We start from the raw sequence: 12,186 nt of genomic DNA on the forward strand, positions 1-12,186 counted from the left end.
TTAGTAAAAAGTTAAGCAATTGTTATTTAAATGATAATATGTAAGTAAATGTACATAGCATGAAGTCTGCTAGCTATAAGAAGAATGAAGAAGTGATGAGCAGTGGGAGGAAGCCATTGGCTAGAAGAAGAGAACTGGATGATCTTTGGGGAGAATGTCTCCTCCTCCTCTCTTGTATCATTAGGCTCAGCCCCGACCCGCCCTCCATCCAATAAATAAATGACTACTGTCCACATCAAATTCCACAGCTCTCTCCCTAAGACAAACACTGGAACAGGCGTGTCCATCAAACACATCCCCTTCATTCTGCATTCATTTACACCTTGATCCCTAAAGGGAAGAAGGGGACACACCATGTCTACTGGCTCTCTAAGTGATGTGGAGGACTTCCAAGAAGTGGAAATGTTGGGATGCGATGGCATTAAACTGGATTCTAGCAAAGAGTTTGGGATTTCAAATGACAGCAACGAGGAAAGCTCCAATTGTGACAATGGATCTCCCAAGAAAGGCAGAGGAGCTACAGGAAAGAGGAGGAAAGCCCCACGCAAGAAAAGTCCCCTGGGTGGGGTTAACCATGAAGGGAAGCAAGTCCAGAGGAATGCTGCCAATGCCAGGGAGAGAGCCAGGATGAGGGTACTTAGCAAAGCTTTCTCCAGACTCAAGACCACCTTACCCTGGGTACCACCGGACACCAAACTCTCCAAGTTGGACACCCTGAGGCTGGCTTCAAGCTATATAGCTCACCTAAGGCAGATACTGGCCAATGACAAGTATGAGAATGGATACATCCATCCTGTAAACCTGGTAAGCAAATGGACCAGATTTCATGAATAGTGCATGGATTTTACCTACAGACTCATGACTGTATTATCAATGCCAGACATGAAAGAACACTTCACAGGTACCAGATACAACCCTATAAACATGATGATACCCTTGTGCCACATGTTCTGTAGTGCTTTATACCCTCCATGTGCCCTCCAAGCCTAAAGTCATAGCTATTCTCTTTTCTCTCCACATGTAAATTAGAAAGAAGTTCGGAGAGGGAGTTGTTTTTTTACAAGAGAGGAATTTATTCTTTATCAGCACTACTACTGATCATACTCTCCATAATTAAGAAAAATTACACAGCTTTAGGTTTTTATTAACATTAAACTAATTTTTTTTACAAAGTTCTGTACTAAAATTACATTTTTTACAAACACATAAAGGAAAAAAAGACCACAAAACAGATTTATTGTTATAATTACTTTGTGTTTTATATTATTTTGTCTTCTCGTTATTTCACAGCAGTTATTTAGTTATTTTTACTATTAGAAGTCTTCTATTAGTCTACTAATAGTTGTAATTAGTATTATTATTTGTTGTTGTTAAATAGTAGGTATTATTCATAATATAAATAATAATTAAAATTATATATAAACATATATATAATCATTAAACTATAATTATATATATACATATATATATATATATTTATATATATATATATATATATATATATATATATAACAATTGCTGAGAAACAACTACTACTATATTAAAAATAATAATTCTGTTATATTTATTAGTGGTATTAGTAGTCTTTATTGGTATTTAGCAGTTTGGTATTATTATTAGTAGTAGTAGTTTTTGTTCTGTTTTTCTCAGCAGTTTTTATATTGTTATTATCATTATTACTATTACTACTACTTTTTAAATATTAGAGTGGGGAAAATGTTGGCTAGACTACTAAAATAAAAGGATTAAACATGAATATTAGATTTGATATATAAACAATAAAATTTATTTATGAAAAGGCTATATACCGTTAGTAGTCCCTGGTTTTTGAAGGACTATTTGAAGTTATACAAATATAATGTATTTCTTGAAGTAATGCAGAAACTATTTGAAACAAAAACAACTATAATAAAGAGAATTTGCTGATTAGCCCTGACCATACAGATAGAATTGTGCCTGGAAACTAGTGTGTGATAAATGTGTTTCCATGAATCAGTGATTCTATCTGCTGTAAAACTAATCCCTGCATGTCAGGGTTTTCATCCCACACAAGACTGAATGTAAACCCCTATGTTCATGGTATGTATGTGTGTGTGCGAATGTATATTCATATAAGAAGACATATATACAATTGCTGCAGACTGTGCCTGTGGGGGTCTGTACTCTGCAGGCTGGGTAGCCTTATGCTAAGCAATAACAGAGCTGTCTCTTTTGGAGCATTGAACTAATTTTTAGTTATTTCCTTTTTTTTTTTGCAGACATGGCCGTTTATGGTGGCTGGAAAACCTGAAAATGAACTCAAAGAGGTGGTGGGCTCAAATCGCCTATGTGGGACCACTGCATCATGACCTTAGGGAAAGAAGGAACCCCTCCAGTGCAGGAAGGGACATCTCACCCAATGATGACAAGGAACTTCTACAGACTATATAAACATATGCAAGAGACCAAATGTATATATCAAATGATCTCCTTTTATATTTAACTCGATGGCCGTATATTTCATGCTGTCCTGAGCCTTGCTGGTCCAAGGGAACTCGGAACAATTTGTCTGTAACTTTGTACTATATGATAAAATTGGGGGGTCTTGTTAGGCTTTGAGAGCCTCATCTGCTGATCTCCCTCGTTTCAGATACAAAGATTTATATTAAAGTATATATTTTTTTTCCACGAGAAAGATATTTCTGCAAATAAATACTTGTTTATATATGGAGCACATTTTGTGTTGCTTTGGGATAGAAAGATATTGGAAAATTACAAAAGATATATAAGATGAAAGATTAAAAATAGATAGATAGGACAGAGTTTTAAAGAAAGATAGAATAACAATGATTTATAGATAATAGATGACAGATAGATAAACGCTTTGTTTCCTGGGTTTAATAATTGCCTAAAAATGTATTATTTTTGGAAAAATTTTAAGAACATTGTTTATATATTACACCATAGATAGCCGTAAAAAATTATTAAAAACAAACTAGAAATAAAGTTATATAAATGGTCGGGCTGGGTAATAATTTAATTAACACAATAATAAACCTATGGAATATCGCTGGACTTCCACAACTTAAGTTTCTGTTTAGTACTATTACTACCATTACAGAGAAGCAGTAATTATAGTTAACCAAGTTTATTGATAAATTAAAATAAAATGAATAGAAGGCGGCTGATGTGTACAATACACATTTTTTTACACAGGAACCAGTAGTTTTATGTATCTAATTTTCAGATATATTTTTAATATAAATGTTTACTGTTGGTATTTTATATATATGTATGTATAAACAGTAACTATATATATGCATATATGCAGATATATATATCTATATCTATCTATATATCTATATATATATATATATATATAGATAGATAGATAGATAGATAGATAGATAGATAGAAATATATATATATATGTATATAGATATATATAAATGTAAATTGCAGGACTTCGGAATTCCATGTAGATTAGCCATTAGGACCACTTACAGGTGCTGCCCATGTCTTATCTTTGTGAATTTATTTTTATAAGATCTTCCATTAAGGTCACAGATCTCTGCATATCTGCCCAAGCTCTGCTTTCAGCACCCTGGTATAAGATACAGATCAGCCACTGATTTAATTATCTGCCATCCCACTGTTTTCCAATCACTGATCCTGTGCTATGCAATGAGTGATCAGACCCCAGTCCCTGGCAGTGGGCAGAGGGGAAGGCAGCTAGGTGCCCATGCTGGGGGCAGAGAGGGTGTAAGTGCTCCATGGTGGAAGCTAGAACCGAATGGCACGGCTTTATCCTGCAAGGATTAGGATTGAAATCTGTTGATGGTGGAGTTTTAAAGAGATTACATTCAGATAAACAGAGGAAAGAAGGAGAGGGGATGAGATAGTGGCACTGAAGCAGCTCATCCACAAGATCCCAGCAGGGCTGTTTAATGTTTCAGGGTTATGACCGGACTGTTTATACCAAGTCCTCAGTAATTTATATTAGTGTACTAGCAGAGAGCTTTACATTTCCGTTTCTCTTGTCAGAGATAGCAGCCTCTCAAGGTAAGATCAGATGTCTCATGCCAGGAGATCAATTTACTGCACTTTATTATAAACCTCAGCTCACCACTGCTTGGTGTGCTGGGACTTGTAGTTCATCATCCGCTCTTATCACCTCCCATGTCACTCAGAGGAAGGCACAGGTCACCTTATCCAGTTGGTTATTGCAACCTTACACTTCTCATCTCCCCTGTGTCCTCCCCTTCTCATCCTCTGCTGTTTGTCTTTTGGTGTCACAAGCTTGTATTATTTGTTTTTTCATCACCTCCCTATGGATATTGAAGATCTGATGAACTCCTGACCTTCTTCCATTCCATCCCCAACATCTCTAAAGCAATAACTTGCTTGGGATCAAGTATCAAGTATATAATCCAAACTGATTCCCCCCACCAGCATTATTAGGACAGTGATCAATGTAATGTAATGTTCATTTACTACAGGACTAGGGAATAAAGTGTTCACCTAGAAATGTGATAAAGTGAAGCTGTGTTCCCTTCAATTTTCCAATCACCTACATGAAAAAAAATGTGCATGTTAACTAATTTATTTTTTTATGATTGGATGATAGCAGAGTTTAACCTTATTTACCAAAAAAGTGAACACTTTATCATTTTTACTGACTTTGCAAAGTGAAAAGTGTCTATGCTGTAGTAGGTTATCCTAATAGAATATATATATATATATATATATATATATATAGTAATGTTTTTATTTTAGTTATCCAATTATGTGCAAGCAAAAGTCCATTTTTTGCCAGCATCTGATTTACTTTTTACTGACAGCCTGGAAATCCACGTACAAGGGCTCATTCTCACTTTCTCCCCATACACGTTTTTGTCAACATTTTTGGACTTTGTGATACACATGGTTAGTTAATTTCCTATTCCAGTTCACTGTAAACTTTCCCACTGGTGAATTGTGCACTGCTGTTAAAATCTATGGGAAGCCAAAACAGTTGTTTATGGATGCCCAGGCATTTGTCAGGTGGAAAATGACTAGGGTTTTAGGCAGGGAACCAAGCCATTTTACTGCCCTTCACTGTAAGTGATTGTAGATAATTCCATGGACATGTGGTTATCTGCTGTTGCCACTGTATGTCATAGATTTTTTAAATTGTAGATAACCAATCTGCCTTCCAATCAATATTGTATGCACTGGGGCATTAGGATGAATGGCTTTTTTATGTGAAGCATTTGGAGGGTAAAAAAATATGGTTGGGAGTTATTCACCGCTGTAAACTTAACTCGGGTATTCAAAATGAACACAACTTGACTATATAAACTAAGTAAGTGAACAGTCACTTTGCTGGGTGAACATTCTCCACTCACTATGTAAATCACCTATAATGAATCTAAGACACATTGCCATTCTGAACTCTGTACTGTATATACAAAATGATCAACATAGGTTCCTCATTGGATCATCATTTTTATCCCCCCCTAAATCACCCTGCAAATGGCGATGTCCCTATTGCTATTTGTTTTTGGAAAAGACAATTCTTAATAGTTCTCTTTGTGTAAAGGCCAAATTAAATATTTGCAAGAGCAATAAATATTAGTTAATATTAAAGAACATATGATTGCACTCTGGCAATAAGACTTTGCTTTTCTTCCAAGCTCCGATCTGAGTGCACATAAAGGCAATTCTTTTTATAAAAAAAAATCCCTAAAACATAATAGATAAAAAACAAGGTAAAAGTAATAGAAAGTTGCCATGACATTTTGATTGCCTCAATGCTAGTAAAGCTGCTTGTAAAAAGCAAAAGTAAATTTTATGATTGTGGCGTGGTAGAAGGCTTTCTTTTTAGTGGGTCAGCACAACCATAGGGATTAATTCACTGAAGTAGATAAAGTTTGTGTAGATTTTTAAGTAAAGCAAATCAGTTCTGTTCTGTGTTCTAAAGAATCTCCAGTTGTATGCAGGACAAAAAAACACAAGACTTATTCCTTGTGTATACCAGAATGATTGAAAAGAAACCACTGCTTTAGTAAACTAACCTCAAAGACTGCCATTAAATGAAGAAGCACTAAAGCACAAAGTTTGAGTAGCACTGAAAAAGAAATGTTACTCCCCATTGCAAGGGTTTAGATCAGTGATTTTTAACCACTGTGCCAGAGATCTTAAGGTGTATCGTGGGAAATTATCCAATTTCTGTTAATTGGCCTGAAAATTATTATTTATTTACAGCAAAAACTTTGTCTTCATTAGTCTATAGCAGCGATGTATTGTGATAGGCAGAACAAAGAAATACTCTTCCACTAGATGGCAGCAGGTAGCTAATTACCCTGTCTACGTGAAATTTTTGTTTAGTGGTGTTCCATGGGATTTTTCTAATGTAAAATACGTGCTGTGACTTAAGAAAGGTTGGGAATCTCTGGTTTAGATCTATGAACACATGTCAGATCACTGTCGCTTGAAATGATCTTTCTGAAGGAATGAGAACTGTACACACAGTGCTGCTCTGTTCAGCGAAGAGGGGAGGGGGAAGGATGAACAGGCAGCACCCGACTGTGCTCTCTTCTATAGCAGTGCACAGCGGTTGCTCCTGATCAGTTGTCCATTATCCACCAGGCTGGGTTGGTGAATGACATCAGGGGACCGCTGTACATTTTCACAACACCCATCTGACATGTGTACGAAGGTTTACTCCTCCACTGCAAGAGTTTGGGTTTTATCAAGGAGGATATAGATAGAGGATTAGGACATAAATGCAACTTTACTCATACTCCACCAGCAGTTGGCACTCTCCTCAATTACCCAGCTCTCTGGGGCAGGCCCTTGATGTCTACCCATACAATCTCTGGAAGAGTCTGTGTGTGTGTTATGGGCCAGGAAAATACATTTTTGACTCTGGAAAGTGGAGCACCTAACCTTTGCAGTGGGAAGGGAAGCATACAATAAGAATAAGTTTGTGTTGCCTGGATTTCATCTTCAAGTCTGCCTTAGTTGTTACATATGGGGCCATTATTTGACAAAATGTTTTTGCACTTCAGAAATTGTTGCCTGCATAATAACATAATATTTACACATAAATCTGATTACATTGATACAACATATAATACAACATATGATACATTGCACCAATAAATAAAACATCCAATTTCTGATAGAGATTATTTTAACTGTTCCTTACTATATATGGGGTTTTTTAAACCTTTTACTGTTTTGTATTATTTTATTTTATTTATAATATTGTAATTATAATACAGTAAATATTATAATATTATAACGCGTACATCATATAATATTTTGGAAAGTGGCAGTGGATACTGCACCAATCACTAGCCTTAGTATGTACTGTTATAATATTTCACCAATGAGCTAACACTGTGGCTGAAGCATCATCATGGTGTATTTTTGGTAGTGAGTACATCTTTCCTGGTTTGAAATTCCAACCCTTTAAAACTAGTTTTAATCTTGCTTTTCATTTATAGACCTCAATACTTCTAAAAGCTTTGATCATTATTAACCCGTATGCAATTATTCATTAAACTCAGAGGTTTTATAAATTTTTTATAAAATTGCACACAAAAAACTGCTCAAAATGGAAAAATTATTGAAAAGCCCCTAAACTTAGTACTGTAATCAAATTCTTTAGGGAATCAGGGGGACCTGTGGTACCATGACCAACATAAAAAAAAGTAATCTCTGCTTTAAAAGAATATAAAGAATTTTTATTTTGTAAGAGGTCACACACCTACTCATGCCTTCCAGAAGGGTGGGCGATTATTGCTGCGGGCCATGCAGCGCAGTATAAGCACAAGCACGCACACACATATGTCTATGCTTCAATCTCCCTCAACATTTGCTGGACAAGACAAACATACGCCATCTAGTTGCTGTTTATGGAGCTACAAGTTCCTTAGACTAGTTCAGTGGTAGATGTAGCCAGTAGTGCTCCCTGTAGTCAATTGGCTTGGGACCCCCCTGCTAAACAGACTTGGAGCCCCCATTGGGCCCCCTGTTGGCTGAGGAGAGTCTGGGGACCTTGTGCACTTTGCACCTACTCCCCCCCCCACACAGCTTCAGTTATAATTCATGGCAGTGTGGTAGCTGGCCCAGCTGCCCCAGGTTCTTCCTTCTGTTTCTGTTTGGCCAGTGAGCAAAAAAAAAAGTTGCATCTACTCAGATGATTTTGCCCATGATAGCATGAGCTTCTTGTTACTACAGGTGCGAGTATCTTCTGATTTTGTTATGATCTCTGCTTCAGATCTTAGCTACCTCTTTTCTGTCACCTGCCCTGACCTCTGCGCCAATTTCACTGTTTGTTTGCTTGCCACCTGCCCTAACCTTGCTTGATCCTAACTACAATTTTGCCTGACTCCTTTGGAAACCTCACCTGGCTGGTTACCTATGTATGACCTGCCATATTACCTGTCTCTATTTAATGTAGTAGCTGCTATTAGTTACCATCTGGTCTGAATCTGTGGTCTCCTGGTCAGTAGCTCATCCCTGTTTCCCAGATATCATCCTTTGTGCATGCAAGTCCTGGACTACTATGTAGTGGTAGAGCGCAACTAGTCTCCCAAGGCTAAACAGGGGCCTAACTATAGGTGAAGAGTGAGGCGTTAAATTGGGGAATTGGCACTAAAAAAACGTTGTTTTTCAACTGGGACATGTTCCCTTAGATCACTCCAATTTCTCCAGCAATTTGCTTAAGGGTTTTGCAATTAATTCTGAAAGTTGTCAGGGAGCTTTAAAAATACATTTTTCAGACTATGGTGAAATTACTACATTTAAAAGCTTTGCAATTAACTCAATAAGTTGACAGGAGCTTGAAAATCGCCTTTTTTTGACTATATACTCGCTATATATTATGCTGTACACTATGCTGCTCACTGCTCCACTCTATACACTGCAGTATAGTGTTAATTCTTTACTGCATCTCTATACTGTGCTGTACAATCTATACTCCATGCAAGGCTGCAATACTCACTCTATTGTATGTTATATCCACCAGACTTCTCCTACTGTAGAGTTTAAACCCTGCCACCGTCTGTTGTCCCTCATCAGACTCACCAGACATCATATTGGACTGAGCACAGATCCTTCTGTGCTCAAACAGGCACATTTTACTAGTTTTCAATAACTGTTCTTCCAAAGCAAAGCGTTCTATTTTTTATTAATCACACTAATGTGGAAATGCTATTGTTCTTGCACTTGATCAAATTAATTCAGCATGTTGGTATTGTTATAAGGCCTGCAAAATATTGAGGTCAGACTTTTCCAACCTTTTTCATCCAGGATTCAGACTATATATTTTCTAACACCCAGAGTGCCAAAAGCCTTGAATCATATTGTAGCATTAGATACTTAAATACTATACTACTAATAGGGCAACATTTTTATCTGATGAATAAAATTCAGGGTACACAGCTTGGCCAAAATGGGAAATTCAATATTTGGTTATGTGAGATACCTATCTGACATATGTCTTCCAATGCAATGCTCCTTCATTGGGAACTAAAACACATGATAGAAAATATTAGGTAGAATTCTTAAACCTAGAAGGATAATAAATAAATATAAACCATACAGTAAAAGTGTTTACAATAGAGAAAATGATCTTATGCATTACACTGTTAATCAATGACAGCCCCTTTCTGCACATCCCCCTGTGGGTGCTGACATTGCTGGTACCAGGTCACACACATTCCACTGATCAGCTGTCATCACCCCACCAAAAAGATGTTCAGATCATGTCACACAGCTGGTGACTGAGCATTGATAACTGTCTTTTCCAATCATGCCATCTCATATATCTCAATGGTATACAATGTGCATTTTATGAAGGATCCATTTTTGTTGAGATGTCCCACAAGCCAAGGAAATGGCTTTCCAGGTTGGATTCCAACACACTAGCTGTATGTTGGACAAAACTTTTTTTAAAGGAGAACTAATTTCAAAAAAAAATTGCAGACAGGTTTATTATTGCAGAAAGCACAGGTGATGTCCCTTCTGCAATAAAACAAACTTACTTGCCTGTTCGCAATCTATTTTTAATAAAAATGAATTACCTGTTCACAATCTTTTGCCAATGCCATTTTGGAAGTGCCAATCAAGATGGCCAAAGATGCCAAATCTGAAAAAGGACTAGGCGAAGATGGCAATAAAGTGAGAAGAGTTGCTTAGTTTCACTTTACCAAACTACTAACATTTGGTGAACTGCTTGGTATGCTTGTTCAAACCTCTCAGTCTCTCCTGGCAGTAAATTGTTCCCAAAGCAGTGCTCCTGCAAATACAATTGCAGATAATGATCAGGCATATTTTCTATATAAATTATATAGAAAAATAGAAATATTTCAAAGTTTGAAGCAGGCCTATGAACACGTTTTTAACATTATACAAAGGGGTGAACTTATTGGGTTTGTGGAGGGATCGAGTAAAGTATATGGTATTTTTTTCTTTTTTCCACTTTAATGGCATAAGTCTAGTGTTACAATCCTTTTCTATTTATTTAAGGTTTTTTTTTATTAAATAATAAAAAAATGTTTTTCTGAGTATCTGCAAATCTGCATAGGTTTTATTAAAGTATACATCTAGGCAAGCTACATATAATATAAACCATATATAAACACAGTATATCTATGCCTTATGTGCACTTTTTCCCACATTGTATCCCCTTAGAGACCTCACAAGTACAGAAATATCTCTGCTAATGTTTCAGAAATACACTCAGCACTTATGTCCTGTTGCGGTCTGAAAATGCACAGCATTTTTGTGAACTGAGTGTTGTCAGCCCTGCCCAGTTTTCCTTGCCAAACAACTTAGACCCACCTAGTCTCCCCTCTCCACAAAAATAAAGGGAAATTATTCAGTAGCCCCAAGATAAGACCTGGGAGGGCTAATTACTTTCTATTAACAGATTCATTAACCAAAAAGGAGCAATTTTAAAATGTTCATTGTCAGGTTTTTATTGGTAAAAAAGCAACCAAGACAGCCACTCGGATCACTTCAAAACTAGCAAATAAAGGAAAATGTGTAAATGGTATAGGGCAATGTACAAAGGTTTGCAGAGTCACAAACACAGTTCCAAGATAGCCTGCAAAAGGCTAACTTCAAATTCAAAGATTTAAGTTAAAAAAGCATACATTTGAAAAAAAAATGTTAAAAGCCACACTGCTGGGTCAGGTCTGCTTGAATATATCATGCAAAAAATTAGAGCAGGCTATCATTTCCTTCTTATATATAGGTATATAAGCACACCAGAATTCCAGATATTGCCTTTCCAGTGTGGATCCCAAATCAAATCCAATAAAGCAATAATGGCAGCCCCTCAGATAAATAAAGGGTAGGGTAATATACAAAGCAATACATAGGATCTCTTTTAAGTTAAAAGTTTCATCTTGGGGACCAACTTTTTTAAAGGAGATAAGATGTGGCCAAGTAACTTTAACATATATTTGCCGGTATATGCAACTAGGACTAAAATTTTAAATGTCTCCTATTAATTATTGATGCATCGTGTTACAATAAGTGTCAACAAACATTATTTAAAATTTGTACCTATGTTCTGAAAAAAATGTTATAAATAACCATGAATAACATGCAAACCTTTTTTCTGTTTTCCTCAATTATAGCTACTCTGCTTTGCACAGGAGAGATCTTGTAAATAAATGAAGCTTTGTCTCCAATCATCCAATAATGGGCAAGGAAAAATTCTTGCAACATTCAAGAGTTATCTCTTTATGAAAAAAAAGAAACCAGAATATTTAAAAAAACATAGTTCTTTTAATTATTAACAGATAGTGGCCTTGAAGCACATTATATCACCTCCAAATCAAAAATATACAGGATACGGTCTTTAGCAACTATTCCATGAGAATAAACAAACTTGAAGGCTGTGTTCTTGTGCCCTCATCAGTTGCAGTTTGTTGCTGGCAGATAAGATAGGTGGATTAACAAATTGAATCATAAACTTTAAGAGTGTTTGTGATTATTGCTGATGTTTTGAAGTGACTGCTATGTTGAACCACAGTCTGGGAAAATCTGGACATATAAGAGCGCATTCATTTTAGGAGGTGGGAGTGTGTGCACTTTTTATATCCGAATTCCTGACATCAATGCTTTAAAACTTATTTTCCATTCCAGCTTTCAAAGTAGTATGAAGACATACTTGTATGTGATGTCAGGAAGCAAGTAAAGGTC

At 36.3% G+C, this 12,186-nt stretch overlaps 1 protein-coding gene across 1 annotated transcript; it reads left to right on the forward strand.

Annotated features, from left to right (window-relative positions):
- The first annotated feature begins 240 nt into the window (after positions 1-240).
- TCF21 (transcription factor 21) lies at positions 241-2,710 on the forward strand. The gene is made up of 2 exons (XM_072408921.1): positions 241-804; positions 2,259-2,710. Exons 1-2 carry the CDS (start codon positions 355-357, stop codon positions 2,346-2,348), a joined length of 540 nt encoding a protein of 179 aa, XP_072265022.1. The 5' UTR covers positions 241-354; the 3' UTR covers positions 2,349-2,710.
- The last annotated feature ends 9,476 nt before the right edge of the window (positions 2,711-12,186 follow it).

The sequence above is a fragment of the Pyxicephalus adspersus genome, chromosome 4 (genome assembly GCF_032062135.1).
Source record: "Pyxicephalus adspersus chromosome 4, UCB_Pads_2.0, whole genome shotgun sequence".
Classification (NCBI taxonomy): Eukaryota; Metazoa; Chordata; class Amphibia; order Anura; family Pyxicephalidae; genus Pyxicephalus; species Pyxicephalus adspersus.

Coding starts and splice junctions, on each gene's coding strand:
- TCF21 (XM_072408921.1), top strand. CDS start 355: ATGTCTACTGGCTCTCTAAGTGATGTGGAGGACTTCCAAGAAGTGGAA. Junction 805..2,258: donor ACATCCATCCTGTAAACCTG/GTAAGCAAATGG, acceptor TTTTTTTTGCAG/ACATGGCCGTTTATGGTGGC.